This window comes from Empidonax traillii, unplaced genomic scaffold, assembly GCF_003031625.1.
Source record: "Empidonax traillii isolate 1590-97213 ecotype Southwest subspecies unplaced genomic scaffold, ASM303162v1 scaffold9:size3134949, whole genome shotgun sequence".
In the NCBI taxonomy this organism is placed as follows: Eukaryota; Metazoa; Chordata; class Aves; order Passeriformes; family Tyrannidae; genus Empidonax; species Empidonax traillii.
This window is the reverse complement of record NW_020955202.1, coordinates 71,973-92,130: the sequence shown is the minus strand read 5'-3', so window position 1 is coordinate 92,130 and position 20,158 is coordinate 71,973. Positions and strand designations below refer to the sequence as shown.

Sequence of the window (20,158 nt, the reverse complement as noted above, 5' to 3'; positions counted from 1 at the left end):
CTGTAGCCTCATCAATAAAACGTGGAAATTGTCATTATATTTTGTTTGAGTGGGTGTTTGTGTGGGGTGGGAGATTTTGATGTGGGAATAAAAGATGATAGCTAGCTAGGGGGAAAGGAGGAGAAAGAAAGGGGATTTTAAAATTTCCTCCATTTACCTCTGTAATGCCATGACATTACCTTGCTGCTGCTTATAAAAATCTAAATAGGGAATTACTCGTTTCTACAAACGTTAAATGTTTTTAAAGGGAATCAAAGGTGTCATTTAGACTACAAAATGTTCTTGAAAGAATAGGCAGGTCCCTTGGAGATAGACCCAAGGGATCTTAAAACTTAAGAATAATCCACCCAAAATGCGTAGTGAGAGCAACTGCTAAATGCTCAACCTGGGATTTACTAGGGAAGGAAAGACCCAGTGCTTTCCCACTATTGTAACATTTTGTTGTGGGAGTTAGTGTTCGGAGTGAGAGGATAATTTATAGAACTTCAATTGTTTTAAATTAAATACATAAATAAAAATTAACAGTAGTCTAACAGTAATAAACTGTACCGGGCTGTGCATTATTGTGGCAGTGCTGTGACAGCAGGCTGCTAATGCACAGCCTGCTTACATTTGTTATGGTAAGGCAGCCCTGTTGGGAAGGGTTTTTAAAGCTAGTTCATCTTTTTCACTTCCCTCTGGCTTTCTTTTATGAGATTATTCTTCTGCATTGTTGCTCTGTTCTCTTACTATTATGTTTATCTGAACTATATTATTAATCACTAGTATAATGATTCAGGGTAGGATTTTCTTGAAGCATTCAGTGCTGCTCTAGTCCTTCCCTTGCCCTTTGAAATTTAGGGAGCAGATGGGCTAGGGCTGAGTGCTTCTGCAGATCCTACCCTGAAAATTTTTAATGCCCTTCCAAGCTTTAAGGTTGACAGTAGGGTTTGAAGTCTTCTGCACAGAAAACAGGCACAGCATGGACAGCAGAAGGGCAAATTCCTTCATTTTAACCTTATTCTTCATGGAGCAGTTGCTTCCAAAACAGAGAATGTAGGTCATCCTCTGGGCATATTCACTTTTGACAGTGGTGGTGATAATTGCTGTACACAACTGCTTGCTAGTTATTGCACGTAGACCACCCATTTATTTCTTAACTTATAAATTTGAATTAATTTGGGAATAACTTCGAAAACAACTAAATTAAGTCACTCTGTTAATGGACAGGTGAAAGATTCTGTATTGGGCCTCCAGTCCTCTGAGCCATCCATTCCCAGTGGGGGAAGAGGGAGGGGAACCCTGGATTTTTAAGTGTGTTATCAAAATGTAGAATTTTTTTTTCTTATTTTCTAAAGATATTGGCACAGCAATAAGTAAAAGAATGCAGAAGTTATATCCATACCAAGGGCTTCCATTTTTTCAGTGTAACTAATTTTTCTAAAAAATACATAACTGGGACTTAAATTAAAATAATGTTATTGGTTCTTTGTGTCATTCTGAGTCATAAATTCACTTTCTGCTGATAATTTTCCTTATTATTCATAGTTATTAGTGACTTGATCAATTTTGAGTAATTATTTTAATGTAGAAAATGGTAAAATGTTTCTCTTTTTAAATGCATTAAAACAATCATAAATAGGAATGCATATGAAAAAATAATTAAGAATTCTGTAGTCAAGTTAGACCCATATTTACACTGCAGTTTCCCCTCAACGAGTGAGCTATATAGCATGTAGGTCCTTCTCCCTTGGAATGGCTACTCATCTCATTTCATTTGAGTCTTTCTCAGCATGTGAATATCCCCACACCACAGCATCCCTCTGTCTTGGGGTTCGGGGAGTGGTGGGTTGGGAAAGAGATCTGGTGGGAGAAGCTGCATATTTTAGTCTCTGCCCATTTTTTCCTATAAGATTTATATTTGGCAGTTCAGACACCTTTCTAGGCAGTTGTAATAATACCAATTCTAAAAAGTAGTTTTTAATGATATAGTGCCCACAGCCAGAATTTTAAAATTATAGCCTAAATGGTATTCAGTAGTGGTACATTAATACTGGAAATACATCTTGACATAAAATCAGCAGGGAGGCAGATGCTGTAGGCTTAGTTGCTGGTTTTGTGTGAAGGAAGTCTTGCTACAGCTAACTTCACGAGGAGGGAGCTTTTGTCATGTGCATGTATGTATTATAAATCATTCTAACCTTTGCAGAACCTGCATTTTGCTCACTTTTGAAAACTGCTGCGTTTTGAAGAACTATCCTGTAGTAACAGAGTATTTTACCACAGAGTATCAGTAAAATGAGTCAGGATTTACCAGTGTCCTGAGAAGTGAGTTGATGCACTTCTTCAGAACGGTGGTTAATTCTTTGTTCTAAATGGCTTATGTTAGTAATGATTTATAATTATATACTTTATAGATGATGCCATCCAGTAACTTCTACAAAAGCTTTAAGAAATATCTGCTTACAGAGTTCATATCTGCTACAGTCTGCGTTTGCACTTTATTTAGCAGTGATGGTAGCGCTAACAAGTAAACTCAATCAGTTTGTTTAAAAAAAAAAAAAGAAAAAATTGGTAGTTTTCCTCAAATTTTAAAGCATCTCTCTTTGAATTTTGCAGCTGACATGGGCTTTGCCCGATTATTTAATTCACCTCTGAAGCCTTTAGCAGACTTGGATCCAGTAGTTGTAACCTTCTGGTATCGAGCTCCAGAGTTGCTTCTTGGAGCAAGGCATTATACCAAAGCTATTGGTAAGTAAATTGGACAAAAACTGACTATTTTGTTCTTTATGTAATCTGAACCCAAATATTGAAGTATTGATAAATAATTCAAAGGACAGTTGCTGTTAAAGGACAGTTAAAGGTACGTTACTTACTTCTTGAACAAGTATTAATCCTTTAACAAGTTGTTTCGTTTATTGTGGGCTCTGGCTATATATAGGAATGAAATATTTCTGGGTTTTGGTTCCAAATGCCCTGCGGTACAATCTAAGTTTATGTGGCTTTCACACAAGACTTTCATAAATGCTGTTAAATAAAAATATGGATGCGTCTTTGAACTGCTGGTAGAATTCATATTATGATGACTGTGAGGCACAGTGCATTAGTTTTATTGCAGAGATTATTATCTAGTGTAGTAAATACATGAAATAAGGAACGTGCAGAATGGAAAATATATTGGCTGCACTGAAACTAAACTGTAAAATCAAGCTCCATTTTAGCCTGTCTGTGTCTTTTTCAAAGATGGATGACGGATGGCCAGAGCTGTTGTGTGCTGGGGCTGTAGGATGGGGAACAACCCAACAGAAGGCTGGAGGGAAGTTCACCTTTACTGGATGTGAACAGCTTTGCTGTGGAAGGGAGAGAGACTGTAGAGTAAAGGATTGGGAAGTTTTTCTCTTGCTGGCTGTTTTAAAAGATATGCTAGAGCCTGGCATCCAATTTTTGGGAAATGACTTCCCCTACAATGCTGCACTTGGTTTACACAGACATGGAGGTTGTATGTCAGCATACTGTCACTTTTGTAACCTGAAATTCTTTCCTCAGAACTGTCTTTTTTTTTTTTTTTTTTGAGAATGTCATTGTTTTTCTCAGAAATTCTAATCTTTATGCCTCAAATGTATTTTCATTTACTTGTCTGTTAATACTGTGCTTTTTTTATAGCTCAAATACATTTCTTTATATGTTCCTTTAAACTGCTTAATTCATTATATTTGCATGTTCCCTCACTTTACTGGCACTTTTGTCTGCTTGCAGCATGTGAAAACTGCATGGGCAGTCATAGCCTTTAGTACATAATTTTTTCAGTGTAGATAAAAACTGACTGTGTAAAAACACTGACTAATGGGGTTACGCTGGCTGCATCATCTGCTTTTGTCCTTGTTCATGACCTTTTCTTGTTCATTCAAGGTTCAGTGTAGCATTACTTCAAGTTAAAAATTGCATTTGCATATACTAGAAAGAATCAATAAAACAGCTGGGAAAATGCAGGCTATCTGATTTGAAGATTGGGATGCAACAGTTAAAACATAAAGGCTGTGGAGGTTAGGTTTTGGGGGTTTTTTAAATAAATGTTATGAAAAAAAGAGGGTAATGTGAGCATAGAGAAATTTTCTTGTTACTCTCTTTCTGTGAGGTTTTATAAATAGCATTTGGTTTATTCCAATACTGTGGCTTTTCAGCTTATATATCTTGGGTCATTTAATATAAAACTCAGTGGTTGATCAGCGAGGACATCCTTCAAGGCAGTGAATGGCCAAGATACTGGTTGGCTTTTCATTGTGTTTTATGCCTTCACAATTACCCAGATAGTTTCCTTTGCTTTTTTTCTTAACTAGATTAATTTTTTACAATGTTAAATGGTAACTACACTTTAAAAAGCCCACAAAAACTTGTATGATACTCTCTCAGTTCCTGTGTAGTTACTGAGTAGTGTACTTCCATCTGTAGCTAAAAGAAAAGGTTGAGGAAGTGTTGCACCTCTACAATATAAACTTGAAATTTCAATGCGGGAACCTTATCTCTGATAAGCTAATCCCTAACATTCTGCCTCACTCTGATGCTTTCGGAAAGATTAATTTGATTTTTCTTTTTGATTTCTGTTCTCCTTTTTTAAAGATATTTGGGCCATAGGGTGTATATTTGCAGAGCTGCTAACATCAGAGCCAATATTCCATTGTCGACAAGAAGATATCAAAACTAGTAACCCTTATCACCATGACCAGCTGGACAGAATATTCAATGTAATGGGATTTCCTGCAGGTACATACTGTATTTTTTTATCACTGCTTTTCAAAGAAAGATATCTGTATGGCTTTCTTTGCATATGAAGGTGGCAGCTGATCAAAGCAACAAAGCTGTTCAAACACAATCTTAATTTCATTAGTTATAAATATAGAATCTAATAGTCAAATTATATATTTTCCCTATTATTAATGATAGGATTATCTTTGTGTGTGCAGGTATCAGTGTTTTATTACTTTAAAAGATTTTGTTTAATGGTGGATGATTAAAAATCAGGAGTATTTCTGCATTTCTTCAGTACTGCCTGTAGATTTAGAAAGCAGCTGATAACTACACGAAACAAAGCAAAATATATACATTTAGTGAATATTATGCAGTTGTTTAACTTATGCTAAATTAAACATATCATTTGGAAGTAAGGGAGGGTATTTAATTTTTTTTTTCCCCTGGTAGAAAGCTTGTGGTGTGGAGAAAATTTCTTTATTTCAAGCCAGAAAAACAAACTGGTTGCATGAACTGAAACAAATTAGAATGTGGATATCACTTGTTGTATTTTCCCCTCAGTGTTGGTTATATCTTGTGTTTCTACAGGCTGCCTTGCATCTCTTCAGTTAATGCTTCGTCTTCTAGGGTTCACATGATTGCAGATGTCAGGATAACAGGGACCTCTTTTTTTTACTTTTTGGTTATTTTTCTCACTGCTTGTATTCCCTGCTCTTGTCCATTCACTGTTAATAATGTTTTTCTTTTCTGTTCTTGTGGACTTTCCTCTTTCTCTCACATGAATTTTTTTGGTCTGTATGATTATGTGGTTCTAGAATTTTGTTATTAAATGTGCTGTTATTTTTCCCTTTGACTTTTTTTTTTTGTATATGTACTTCATTGCTTCTCAACTGCTCTATGAGATTCCTGGAAATGTTGTTTTTGCATATTGCATACTTTTATTTTCTGGAAAATCCTCCTTAGTGTTGCTTCTTTAAGCAGCACTGTTCTTTTCTGCTTTTAGCCTAGAATTTTACCTTTTTATGCTTTTTTTACTTCTTTTGGGTTTTACATTGATTTTCTATAGCTTACATAAATAGATGATACTCTCATTACTGTTCCCTGATTGGTTTAATTAATCCTCTCCAATGGTCTACATTTTACCTTTGAAGATGCTTAGTTGTTACCAAGAAATATTTTTCCTTTAACTGCAGCAATTTTTTTAGTTTTTAATTGACACTTGCTGTATTTGAAGTAGTTTCACATGTCTTTAGGAAAGAGGAGAACATTTTGTTTAACTAAGTAATAATTAAATAGTTAATATCTGATTTATTTATTCACTCAATGCTTTTAATCTCAGTGTTCTGCAGTTGTGATCAGTCTTAGTAAAGATTTGAGTTGAACCAAACTACTTGCCCACAGAGCCTTTTCAGGAGTTAGACTGTAATATGTTTGAGGATAGGTGCTGGTAGTAAGTTTTTTGTTGAATTTTTAAATCCATCTTGGCCTTGGCTTCAGATGAGATGAAATATTCTTCAGTTTGAGTGTTCAAATTTACTTTTTCTTAACTTTTTGTTGGCTAACAGTGTTTCTTTTCGGTTGAGACAGCAGGACTCTGCACAAGCACCTCTGGGCATTTTCCTGTAACTAAAAGTGCTGTAAGAATGAAGAATCCCTTAGAAGAAGACAGCATTTGCTGGAGTCTTATGTACTCCTGTCCTGAGATAGGACTGTGTCTAAATAAGTTAAATAACAGTCTTGAAGGGTTCAAGCACAATGCCTGATGCATTTTTCTTCAGTGTTGTGTTTGGGGCGTATGGTGATCATCACTGTAGCTGGCAGCTGTTTTTTCCAAGTTCTTGAGTTAATCAGCACACAGCTGGAACCTCTTAGGTGTTGGTAAGATTTTTTTGTGAAAAGGTGATGAAGGAATCTGAGCCAAAGTATATAAATAAATAAGTAACTGCAAGGTTAGAGAAGCAGACTGAAAAGAAATAATAAATAAGGGTTATGGAGATACTTGGAAACCCTTTGTTTTACTTGGGGAAAAGGGAAAAAACAAAGTTAATACTGATTTTGCAGATAAAGATTGGGAAGACATAAAAAAGATGCCCGAACATTCAACTTTAATGAAAGATTTCCGGAGAAACACGTAAGTCTGAGTTGAGCTTTCTTAAAAAAACATGTCTCCCTCCTACACTCAGTTTCTTGTAGCTCGGGTTCTTCTCTATGTAGATGCCAAACAAGGACTATGAAATGGTTATGACTTAGATTGTGAAATGAGAAATGGAGTTGTTTGTAGTGGTGAACTTGGCCTGTTGAGGTGGTGTGAATCAGAAGGGAAGCCAGAGACAGCCTGTAAATGGCAGTGTAGCAGATGTGAAACAGGTGATGTCAGTAAGACCTCACACAGCTAGGAAGTTTGCAAAGCAGAGATTGTTACAGCTGTTCTCAAATCTGTGGTCCTGGAAATGATTTTTCTGTAATAGCCGCATAAAAGGGGTCTGGTAACCTTATACCATTTCCAGCAAACAGTGGGTATAATTTTCAGGGTTAGTGTCTGGGGTAGCTTACAAAGGCTAAAGAAAAAAACAACTTTTAGCTTTACTGTCACATTGACAGTGTCTGATACCTGCACTTAAAATGCCACCCTGTTTCTTGATTTCCATGGTGAGGGATTCGGGGCTGTACAGTTACATACATTTCTTGCATCTGCCATGCTATTGTAACCATTTAGAAACCTTATTTTTGAGCTCCTCTTCAAAAAAGTTCATTAATTTTCCTCTAGCAACCTGTATGTTGCAGGAGAGTGTTCAGATGGGCTTAGTATTTATCTCCATCTTTACTGTCTTGAGACGTATACAGAATCAAATAATATAGTAGTAAAATTGCCAACAGGCAGTTTAAAGCCAATTGATAGTTTGCTGTCTGCATGTGGGTTAAAACTGTGCTTTTTGTGTGGATGTGCTGTGTTTTTACAAGCATATGAGGGAAATAGATGCCTTTATGTAGTGTCTGATTTTTAAGCAATCACTAGTGTTACTTGTGGTTTTTCCCTGCTTAGTGGATTTGCAATGGAGACTAAACTGTTCTTATTAGTATGTTTTGTGGCTACTAAGAAAGTTTGGCAGTATCAGTGATTTGCATATTAGAAGTGTCACTTTTATTCCTTTTTTTAGGTATACCAACTGCAGCCTTATCAAATACATGGAAAAACATAAAGTTAAACCAGATAGTAAGGCATTCCACTTGGTAAGTTCCTGTATACATAAAAAATCAAACACCTTGTATAAGTTACAGTTGTTAAAAGTAAGAGTTGAGCTGGAGTCAAGTACACTGTGACTAACTTCATTTTATAAATAAAGTTGGGAATAATTGATACTCTGCAATCTGAGAATTGCAAAGTCCCTGTATCTTTCCACATTGATAAAATTATTCTGAGTGTCATTCACTAGATTAGGTTCAGTATCGAGTAACTTTGAAGTTTTTGGCCTTCAAGTCATGTTTAGCTCTCAAATTTGTAGTGTTGCTGCAATTCTTAGCCATTTTGCTGCTTTGCTTACTTTCAGTAGCTTATTTTTTACTTTTAAAATGTTCCTATATGCCTCATTTTTTTTTTACACATTCACTATTAAGCTTTTGGGGAGACCTTATAGCAGTATTTAAGGGGGGCATGTGTAGGAGGGCTGGAGGACTTTTTGCAAGGGCAAGCAGTGATAGAACATGGAGTGATGGATTTAAGCTGAAAGAGGGTAGATTTGGATTGAACATTAGGAATAAATTCTTGGTTGTGAGGGTTGTGAGGCACTGCAATGGGTTGCACAGAGAAGCTGTGGATGCCCTATCCCTGGAAGTGTTCAAGACCAAGGTGGATGGGACTTTGAGCAACCTGGAAGGTGCCCCTGCCCACAGCATGGGGGTTGGAACTACGTGATCTTTAAGGTCTCTTCTAACCCAGACCATTCTATGATATGATTCTGTGATACAAGCTTGTATCTTAGACTTAAAAATAAAATTGAGACTTGAAGATGTAGTTTGGCAAGTTTTAATATGTCTTCCCAGTGCATTCATCTTGTATAGATTTCTTATGAATACTTCATAGAACCTTTACAACAATCATTTTCTTTGAAGAATGTATTATGTTTTTTTATGAAGACTCCAGTTAAAATTATGCACTTGCTCAGCCCTGGAAGTGTCTACTTTGTGTTATTTCAGAAATTACTATATTAGGCCTTTTTCTCTGTTTTTAAAAGAACATTCAAGCCTATATATTATATATATATTATATTATATATATTATATTATATATATTATATATATTATATATATTTTTATATATATATATAATTATGCATGGAGAAGAAAGAATTTAAGGGTCTTTAGTCTTTCTGAATGGACATTCTCCTTATTTTGACTTTTTCCTCTCAGATTAAATGTTTTCTGGCTATATTGATAAAATAAATAGATTATTTGAGAGTGAGTCAGGAGCAAGAGAAATAAACAAGAAGTTTTTTCATCTCGGAACTGAGAGGATTAAATTGGAGAAAAGGGAAGATGGTTAAGAGGCCTAGACGTCTGAGGACCATGTGGCTTTTATTCAAGTCATTGGAAGCTCTACCTTCTCTGATGATCAGACCCAAGGGTTTTTAAGCAGCTTTCTTTTAGAATGCATCACTGCAGTTCAGCACTAGAGTTAAATAAAATCGCTCTGGTCTACCATTCCTAGTTCATGAGACCCCAGCTGGAGTATTGTGTCCAGAGGAGGGCCATAAAGATAATCAGAGGGCTGGAGCATCTCTCCTATGAAGACAGGCTGAAAGAGTTGGGGTTGTTCAGCGTTGAGAAGGCTCCTGGGAGATCTTATAGTACTTTGCAGGCACCTGAAGGGGGCCTGCAGGACAGTTGGAGAGGGACTTCTTTTTATAGGACAAGAGGTAATGGTTTTATTCTGAAAGGAGGTAGATCTAGACTGTATACTAGGAAGAAATTCTTTACTCAGAGGGTGATAAGGCAGTAGAACTTGTTGCCCAGAGAAGTTATGGATACCCCCTCAATGGAAATGTTAAGGACAGGCTGGATGGGGCTCTGAGCAACCTGTCCAGGTGGAATGTGCCCCTGCTTATTGCAGGGGGTTGGACTAGATTGACCTTGAAAGGTCCCTTTGAACCCAAACTACTTTATGATCAAAGCTTGCTAGTACATTATGGCAAGTTTCTGAATGTCAAGTCACACTTGTGACTGGAACTGAGTGTCCTGGGCTTTGCAAATGAAAATGTGTTCTTTCGTAGGAAATGAAGTTACTATTTTAACAAAAGAGAAGAACGTAGCTATGCCATTTATGGTTAGGATTTTGAGTTCAGACACATTTGTATTGTCTTTCAGGAGTATAGTGAAGTTTCTGCAAGTGGTTTTGGTAATGCAGAGCTTTTTATCTTTTATTTTTTTGCAGCTTCAGAAATTGCTCACTATGGATCCAATAAAGAGAATTACCTCAGAACAGGCTATGCAGGATCCCTATTTCTTGGAAGATCCTCTTCCCACGTCCGAGTAAGTGGTCAGTTTATTAATCTATCAGTACATTCCGAGATGCATTAGAACTGTGTGCTTTCTCTCTTCCTTAAATGTGTTTGTGAATGTTGAGCTAAATACTTACTGTCTAACAACCGAAGAAACCACTTAAATGCCGTTCGTGGTTTTTAAAATTAAATAGCATTTTTATTAATCTCTTGCTTTATGCAACTTTGATCCTATTAGTTGCAGCACTAATCTTATTATTCACTGACAGGTTGATTATGCATGCTACAGATCTTGGTAGACAACTGCTAAGTGCCTGCAGGTCCACTTCTCTGCTCTAGAATGCCAGATGACATTCTCTAATTAGTTTACATTTTTCTGTCTTAACCTTTGTTGTAAATTCAGTGGGTGGGGAGAGTCAACTCTTATGTCTCTGTGCTGTCATCCTTAACAACTTAAAGCCGTTTTCTGTAGACACTCTTCAATTTTGTTTACACAGGCAGATTTACAAAAGGGAGAAAATTTATGGGCAATGAATGATTTCATTAAAAATTAAGCCGCCCTCCCAAAAGATTAGCCAGAGAGCATGATTATACACCTTTTTAGGAAAACTATTATTATATCCCATATATGATTCTATACCCTTATCTGGGGAAGAATTTATAAAATATGTATATTTATAAGTGATTAATTAAAAATGAAACTATTTCACTAAAACCTGCTAGATTATTTATAGTATTTCCTGCTCCCTCTCCATGATTTAAAGTTATGTTGATTAAAGTCATGATTTAAAGGCTGGCTGTTGCAGACACTGCTTTTAGGACAGTGTTTGGCTTTTTTCTCAGCTTTAGGTTGCCCTTTTAATGTGAATACACAATGAGTATTGCTAACAGGTATACAGAGACTTTGTTATAAATACATTCTTCTGATTAAGGACAGGTAAATATTAGCTGGCACTAGCAGTAGCAAATCCACGTGGACCATGAGATATGAATTGACAGGTGACATTTCTAGTTAAACGTTTTTCCAGGTGTTTTTATTAATAGTCAGAGGAGTTTCCAGGATTGTTTTTAGTTATTCCTGAGATTGTGAACAGCTGGATTAAAATAACTCTTTGTGCCTGTGCAGGTACCTCATGGGTGGCCTACCTTTCCAGCCAGCAGTTAGGAGAAACCATAAAAAAATCCATTAGGACTTTAAATTAGTGTATAAGAGTCAACTGAACATTAAAATCAAATGTGAATAGGTTTTTACTAAGTTTAGACTATGATGATAGTAAGACAGGCAAAACTTCTCCATTAGGTGTTAAGTGATGATTCAGGCAATTTGAAACTAGAGTGGGTAAAGTATGAATCTTACAGGTCTAACCCTTCTGTTCTAATACAGTGATAAATAGACTTTTTTGGGGGGCAGTGTTTTTGCAGGTTGTCAAATCCCTTACCCAAAACGGGAATTTTTAACAGAAGAAGAACCAGATGATAAAGGAGACAAAGTAAGTACTAGAAGAACAGTATCATCACGTTTCACTGGCTTTCACACTATTTCCTGATTTCATGTTATTTCACGTACTGCTTTTGAGTTGAAATTTTTCTTTGTGTTTAAACAATTGAGAAGAACCAGCAGCAGCAGCAGGGCAATAACCATACTAATGGAACTGGTCATCCAGGGAACCAAGACAACAGTCACACACAGGGACCCCCACTGAAAAAAGTGAGAGTTGTTCCTCCTACCACTACCTCAGGTGGACTTATTATGACCTCAGACTATCAGGTATTTGTTTTATTCACATATTGTTTATTTGCTTCTCTTGTTTACAGCAGTGTTTCTTCAAGCTAAAAAAGTAATTTTTTTAAGTGTCACTATATTAACTGGTATTTTTTGGCATCTTTAAAGTTTTTTTCAGATTCATTGAGTTGATGGTTTGTTGATATGCTGATGCTTTTTAGGGTAGCAGTAAGGAAATTGGGATCAGATATTACTGCAGTGACTAATTTATTACCTTCATATTAGAGAATGCTGATTGTGGACCAGGAGCCTGTTGTGCTGTGCACTGTATCACTTAAAAATGCCCTTTTTTTACTTGAACAAGCCCATAGTGGTAGGAGGCAAAGGATATTGCAGTAAGCAAGCTGTGAAATAAGAATCTGAACGAGAGTTTTAGTTGGGCAGATGGATGTGAAAACAGTATTTTGGATGACAAAGAAAGACTTGGCATGATGCAGTCATAATCTCTGGTTTGAAGATCAAGGATGATTCCAGGCTGAGTAAGCCAAATATTAGAGATCTGAAGACAGGTGAGATAGTGGCAATCAAAGAGTGAGGAAGATGAGGTGTAGGGGGAAAAAAAACTTGAAGAAAACATGAAAAATGTATTCTAACCTTCCTACGTTTGAGCTTGTGGTCAGACATTAGGAATCAGAGCCTGGAGCATAAGAATGTCTTAAGTCATCCTAGGGAATGATACCTGAGTTATTTGGGTTACTACTGGAGACTGGGGAGAAGAGAGTTAAGGACAGAACCTTTAGTTTAATTGAAGCTAAGAAATTATGAAAGAGGAGCAGGGAAGACTTGAAATGATACACCTAGGGGCAGTTAGAGAATGGCAGATTTTTGTAAACCTAGGGAATAGAAGATTTCAAGAGGGACGCATGCTGCTGGAAATGTTAGTCTGCAGGAACTATTACATCCTGGTTCATATGAAATACATAGTACAGGAGGCCAGTTGGTAGAGAGTCTTGGATGAAAACAAAAGAAAAGGAAGTAAAAATTTTTTTTGTAATGTTTTCAGGTATTTTAAAGATTAATATCTGAATCTGAGACCCTCATATTGGAAACCCACTTAGCTGTGCTTATATTCTGTAGCAAAACATAGGGAGAGTTAAAGAACCGTGTCAGTAAAACTACAGTCAACCTGCTTTTTCAGTTTGGTGCTGCTTCTCCATGAAAACCAGTGGGCTTTGAAATCTTGCATTTCAGAGTTTGTTCCTGAGAGCAGCAAATATCCTTAAAGGCTGCCTGGAGGCATTACCTTTATCCTTACCTAAATCTGTATACTTCCAGCATTGGCCAAAACTTGAAAGCACTAAAAAACGTAAAATAAGGTAACCTTCAGGAGCTTTATTGTGAGACTCTTAATATAGTCCCCAAGTGCCTTTGTTCAGTTTATCCCAGAACATGAATAACACATTTTTTCGAGTTTTCAAGTCGTTCTCCTTGAACAATGTACATTTTCAGAGCTGTTTGAGACAGTGGTGAGCCTTAACTACAGTGCTGCAGGGTGGGGTGCCTCTGAGTATAAACGTCATCTTCCTTTTAGTTAGATTATCCGTCTCAGGCAATCTTGCAGGAGTTTCATCCCTTTCAATTTGGCAAGCTGCAAATTTGGCAAGCTGCAGTCGATTGCTGGTTTGGCCTTTTAAGTTGGCTCTTTCTACCACTTCTTAAAAACACACACACAACAGAAGGCAAATGCAGCTGTAACTTTCCTAATCTTGCCCTCAGGTGGAGTCACGTATCTAACGAGGTTGATGGAGAGATTGCATGTGCTGTGTCAGGGAGCCCCATTTATGTGCCCTATTTACACGCCCTTCACCTCCTTTTGCTGCTGCATTGTGGCATTTTTAACAAACCTCAGCTTTGACTTCTGTGAACCAGAGCTGAGGTTTGCTAGTCAGATGGCTCAAATTGCCTCAACAGGAGTTGACATTAGTTTATCTTCAGCTCATGCTCAGCAGAACTTTTGTCATCTCAGAGATCCATCCCAGGATTACAGCTGGGGGCAGCCCTTGTTGATAAACATGATTTCAGAATACTTATTCTTTGAGATAGTGATAACTGCTGCTTTGCTATCTCAGTAGCTCCTACTAGTAACTTGTCTGCTCCTGACCAATCTCTTTACTGTCTCTCTAGGATTCAAAATACTCGATTGTCAAAAAAACCCCCCATCATCTTCCCCCTAGGTTTGCAAGAAGGCAGTGGGTAGATTTGTTCTGAATAAGTTATTTGGAAAACATGGTAATCAAAGGGAGGAGACCCAAAGGTGCTAGCACTAGAACAAAAGCAGTTAAGAGTTGCCTCTTGATGGTTTCAGGTCTCCCTGAAAAAAATTCCTCACATTTTTTGCTTCTGATTCTGCAACTTGAGGAGACAAACATTACTGTACAGCCCTCTGTTTTAATCAAACACCTGTTCCTTTGTTCTTCGTTTGATTTGCTCAAATTCCCCAAATAAAGCTTGTGAAGAAGGATTGCCATCTCCTGGGCAAGGCACACTAAGACAGTTTCTCCATTAGCTCAGAAGCTGAATTATCCTCTGCAGGGCATGTTGACCTTGTATCCTTTTCTACCATGCATAAAAATAGTAGACACATGGCACACAAACTTCCTTGACTTATTGTTCAAATCTGCAGTGTGACACTCCCAAAGGCAATGTGATTAAACAGGCTGGAGCAACTCCACTACTCAGAGCTTTTGCTTGTGATAACCCCTCTGGGTGCTTAATGGTATTTAGAAAGGATTCTATATTTACTTTTGTTCTTAAACAAAAGCCATTTGTTGCACTAGGTGTCATGAAATAATCTGATTTTTCATTGCCTCTGTCTTAAAATAAGATCTCTTTTAGAAGTCAGGATATGAAGAGTGTTTACAATTGATATGAATGGTCAGTTTTTAAGTGGTTAAACTTGTGATAGTTTCCTACATACAGGAGCCACTCTTGGGCAGAATGAATGTTTGAGATTTTTGCTCTCTGAAGTACATCCTGTATTTGTAGCATGGGGAAGGGTGACCCAGAGCTGTGACTCTTCTGTTGATGAGTGACTTAGTCCTTCTCTCAAGGCTGAAAGCAAATGCCACAGAAGTTCTGTCACTGCGCTAACAGTGAAGCTCAGCAGTGTTGGTTTGTTCCCACTGGCATTAACTGCTGGTCCAACCATTTATTCTCCTTTTCTCTAGAAGGTTATAGTATATTAGCTCAGTCCTGTGATCGTGTGTTAACAAGTAGAATTTGCCTTTTTATTTCTGCCATCATCTCAGCATCCTGAGAATAGTTTCCATTCTAAATGCAGAAAGGCAGGAAAAAATGGGGTTGTTTATTTTACATTGTGACTTACCTGTAAATCTGTTTTAGTATTTTACTTTCTTGGGATGTTGGTTCACCACAATTTTGCTTATTCAGATCTCAGTAGCAGTGTCCTAGTCTTGGAGTAGTCACTTCAGATAAGTTTCCAGACCTTTACCAGAAGCAGCTTTTTCTAAAAGAAACCTGATATGTTTTGTGATATCAGGAGTTCAGAAGCTACACTGCAGTTTCTATAATGCTGCAAAGTTTGTGTGTGTAAACCTTTACATGAATGTAAAACAGCACAGTAGTGTACTGAAATTGTGTTAATTAAATATTAAATGCTCTGAAGTGGTCAGATGCTTAGATTGCAAATCTCATGTGCAGTCCTTCTTTCCTTTATAACACACGATCAGTAAGTAATAACTTTTAGGTTAAAAATGAAGTAGGCAGGTTCTGGTTTGCTCAGAGCTTCTTGCAGTGATGAATGTTCCACTCTGTGAAGAATTGTAGAAATGCTGGTTGAAAGAGGCCTCTGGATACCATCTAGCCCAGTATACTGCATGGTGCAGTGTAGCCATCCAGAGGGTTGGGTGGAGATTGGACTATGAGGGGTGAAGATTCACAGGAGGTAATTAGGATGGATAACTGAAGGGTGGTAATTGTTACTTTATAATATGGTGTGTTCCTGCTGTTCATTACCTGCTGTAATCAGAGTAAGTGAAAAGAAGCCTGGAAGCAGCTGCTTTGGGACTGTGTGTGCTTGGTACCTCTTGAAGAAATAGATCAGTAGGTGAAACTGTGTTGTGATGTCCCCGTTGTTACAAAGGATTGCATGTGCTCTGCTTCTGCCCCTCTGCAGCGTTCCAACCCCCATGCTGCCTACCCCAACCCCGGACCAAGCACATCACAGCCACAGAGCAGCATGGGATATTCAACTACCTCCCAGCAGCCGCCACAGTACTCGCATCAGACTCACCGGTACTGAGCTGCACCCTGACGACGTCGATGCACTGTTGCTAATGCTGCAGGACCGGCCGCGCAGCTGTGCCTGCCTGGAACCCGGCTTGGGCCACGAGAATGTACTGTACAACCACACCTCCAACCTGTCTGACCACCACGATCCACCCCCTGCCACAGAGCGGAGTAGTGGCTCCCGAATTGTACCTGGTTTTGGGGTTAGACTCGAAAAGAAAGTGCTAGCACAGTTTGTGTTGTGGATATGCTACTTCTGTAGTTTACTTGACATGGTTCAGACTGACCGATGCATTTTTTTCAGTGACAGTCTGTAGCAGTTGAAGCTGTGAAATGTGCTAGGGGCAAGCATTTTTTGTTGTCGTATGTGGTGAATTCTCTTGATGTAACAACTTTATCTGACCAATAGTACACAACATCTTTGAACTGGTACTTGAAGCATACAGTATATGTTACCATGGCAAAAAAAGCAAACTAACTGTAACTCTCAGACAGTTTTGATAGACGTTTATTTTTAGTGACTTTTGTGGGTTGGTTCATTTTCCACCTAGATCAATGTTTTATGACCGACACGATTGCTACGATGAGATTTTTTTAAGAACATGAAAGTGTTTGCATTTTTTCCCAGCAATTACAGATGTCCCAAAGATTAATTTCCAACATAAGTTTTTGTTTTTGTTTTAAAATCTATGACTTGACTGGTATTAAAGCTGCTATTTGAAAGTAAAATAAGTATGTTGTCATTGATATAAACATGTTTGGTTCAGCAAACAAACTAAAATGATTGTCATAGACAGTGATTTTTGGTTTTTTTTTTTTTTTTCCTGTTGGTGTTAATGATTTGTGAGCATGCTTTGGGATTAAAAAAGCATGAGTGATATTTCCTAAAAAGGTGCGGCATCCATTCAGATATTTTGTCATGATTTTTGAGAACCAGCTTGGTGTAGTGGATTTTAAATTTTGTTCAGTTAATTATTTTTTTAAACGTTCGCACGTTGTTTAGGGGTGCCATTCCTACTGCAGAGGAACAAGCTGTTAGGAGAGCCTTAGAATTTATGAGGAAAAACTTACATACAATGTACTGTATCAAACTATTTTACATGAATGACACAAGTATTCTGAGTAAAAAAAAAATCAAACATTGTTAAAACAAGGTGTTATGTAATAAATTTATTTTTCATAAATCTGCATATGACCTTTGCCTGTATTCCTTTTTATCAGCAACAGCACCCCACTCCCCCATCCATACGTCTATATCAGGTTGTGTCCTGAGAAACAACATCCAAGAGGAATTTTTCTTACAGGGCAAGCCTCCATTAACTGCTGAGAAGGACGGTTTTCCTTTTAAATAGCAGAAAAAAGTGTCATTGCTCTTGTTCTGTACATGTAGCTGATCAGCTGGAAACACATGAAAAGTGGGTTTATTACGAGTTACATTTCCTAGATCAGACAGCTCCTTTTCATCTACAAAATCTTGAGACGCTCCTGCCTGGATAGTTCTTCTGAGGTTTCTGTAACTCGTTGTGGCAGCTAACACCACAGCATGATTTTATGACATAAATATATGCAATATACACAGAATTTTTTTTCTACCAGTGCTTCCATGCAGTGTGAATATTGACTAGTGTGATTAATTCAGATGCACTGAGGTGCTGGGGGAGGGCAAAAGAAAAACCAAGTCATTAGGCAGCCTGGAAGGCAAACTATATTTGAGGTGGAGATGTAATTATATGAGTGGATGGAGTACAGCTGAAAGTATTCAGGAGGCTTTAAAACAGGAGACTGAAAGAAAAAAAAAATCTGACTGCAGAGATTATACTGCTTTAGTGACAGTGTGTGATGTGCACTTAATTTTGTCGTAAATCTGGTGTCAAAATCTGGTTTTTCTCAGTTTATGGAACAAATAGATATATAAGTGGGAGTGTCTTAAACTTCTTTTTGGCTTGCTTTTCAAGTGGAAGCATTTTTATTTTTTTTTTGTCCTTTATTTATATATATAGGCTTTAAGCTTCCCTGTTTAGTATCTCCAGACTGTTCCCAGGTACTCAAATGGTGACAAGAGTAATTTTTCTTTGGCTAAACTGGTATTGCTCAGATTTTTTGGTTTCCTATTGATGCATATTCATATTAATGCATAATAGGTAATACTGTTCAAATTAAAGCAGACTTTATAGTACACTGTGATGTCTCCAGTGCTTTGTTTAAAAGTAGCAGGCTGGCTTTAATTTCATTTTTGCAAGGGGAAATGCATCCAGCTGACAAAAAGGGCTCTTGCCATTAGTTTACACTTGAATTTAATTTTCCTATTAAATTATTTGAGATGAAGATGCAGCGTATCAACTAAATATAATAAAACTACATTATACTCTGCATTTAGTTCTGAATAGCCTGCTACTCTCAGTAGTTTCATTAATTGGTTTTCCTAGTTTTATTAGATGTACTGCAGATTACATCAACAAACTAAGATCCTACAGGGAAGTAAAATCTTTATATTTGACTAGTACTGATGCCTGAGTCAGCTGGTCATGCAGTAGAAGGAATCTGACATTTCTTGCTCTAGGACTGTGGAAAGAAAAGGTTTTTCAATGCTTGCTATAACCTCTGGTACCTTCAAGATAGAGTATGATTATGTATTTACTGCAGATAAAATCAATCTTGTCATATTCATTCTGCATAAAATAAGCTTTTTAATACTAGCTTTAGGAATACTGAGAGCAAGGCTCTAAAATATTCTCCTGAACTGTTTTTTTTTAAAAAAAAACAACCATCAGTTCCTGTTATGTTCTTAATGTGGGTTTTACGTGAGGGTGATGGAAAGGGGAGGAAGAAGAAAGCACCTTTGAGAACATTTAGTAGAAGAGTTACAAATTCCCATGAGGAGATGGCAGCAGCAGTCAGTGTGCGAGCTGTGCCTCTTCCCTTGTCTGGCTCAGCGTTTCTTACTGGATTCAAGAACTTCAGAGTTTTTCCTCTTTCACCAACAGTTACCTGGACCCATGTGAGTGCGTTTCAAATAGCTGGGGTCTGGGAGCCTGTCTTTGTTCACTCTGCTTAAAGAACAAATTGCTGTTGAGTAGGCTTACGTTGAAAATGGGCCACAAGCTTAACTTGATCGTGAGGATAAATGGGCAATTGCACCTTAACCCTGGCACTCCCAGCAAGCCTGGCCCGTGGCAGCTCTGCGTTTGTCATACCCAATCAAGACCCAGCTGCTTTAAGAAGTAAAAAACAACTTTTGCAGTGATCCCTGTTGAACAGGGTTTTTCAGCATTAGGTGGAAGGAGCAGTCCAAGGGAAGAAAATAGGAGGCTGGTTCTGTCCTGTTTTTTTCTGTGCATATATAAAAATTGGAAAATACTCAATGCACTCGCTGAATTGCCCATGGCAGTGCCCAAGCACTGTCCAGCTGAGACAAAGGCCATTGTTCAGGCTTTCTTTTAGCATCCTATTTCAGGGGATGTTTAGACTGGAGATTAGGAAAGGGTTTAACCAGAGGATGGTTGGGCACTGGAACAGGCTCCCCAGGGAAGTTGTTGTAGCATCAAGCTTGACCAGTCCAAGAAGTATTTGGACAACGTTCTCAGACACATGGTGTGATTCTTGGGGCTGTTCTGAGCAGGGCCAGGAGGTGGACTTTGATGATCCTTGTGGATCCCTTTCAACTCTATGATTCTGTGATTCCTTCACTCTAAAGCCACTGCTGGACGCAGTCGCTTCTGGATCTGGGGTGATTCATCTGTAAGTAGCAAACTGCTTGGGCAACTGGGGTGGCAGGCCTGGGCAGAACACACGTGCATCAAAATTGCTTTTCACTTTCTATGTTCAAGGTGCAATTTTTATGGGGTTTATGTTTTCCATGCTTTGCTTTCTCTGGGAAGATTCTTAATGCAGGAGGTGGGTAGGTGCC

At 37.8% G+C, this 20,158-nt stretch overlaps 1 protein-coding gene across 5 annotated transcripts in view; it reads left to right on the top strand.

Moving 5' to 3' along the window:
- CDK8 (cyclin dependent kinase 8) overlaps window positions 1–17,441 on the top strand; it is a 73,429-nt gene extending 55,988 nt beyond the window's left edge. For 4 of the 5 annotated variants that reach the window (XM_027883967.1, XM_027883956.1, XM_027883973.1 and 1 more), the window contains 8 exons: window positions 2,599–2,730; window positions 4,597–4,740; window positions 6,787–6,856; window positions 7,884–7,956; window positions 10,154–10,251; window positions 11,632–11,710; window positions 11,830–11,988; window positions 16,139–17,441. In XM_027883967.1, coding sequence (XP_027739768.1) covers window positions 2,599–2,730; window positions 4,597–4,740; window positions 6,787–6,856; window positions 7,884–7,956; window positions 10,154–10,251; window positions 11,632–11,710; window positions 11,830–11,988; window positions 16,139–16,264 — 881 coding nt within the window. In that variant the 3' untranslated portion in view covers window positions 16,265–17,441. The remainder of the gene's footprint in view (window positions 1–2,598; window positions 2,731–4,596; window positions 4,741–6,786; window positions 6,857–7,883; window positions 7,957–10,153; window positions 10,252–11,631; window positions 11,711–11,829; window positions 11,989–16,138) is intronic. The other variant, XM_027883947.1, reaches the window with a different exon arrangement.
- Window positions 17,442–20,158: the final 2,717 nt, after the last annotated feature.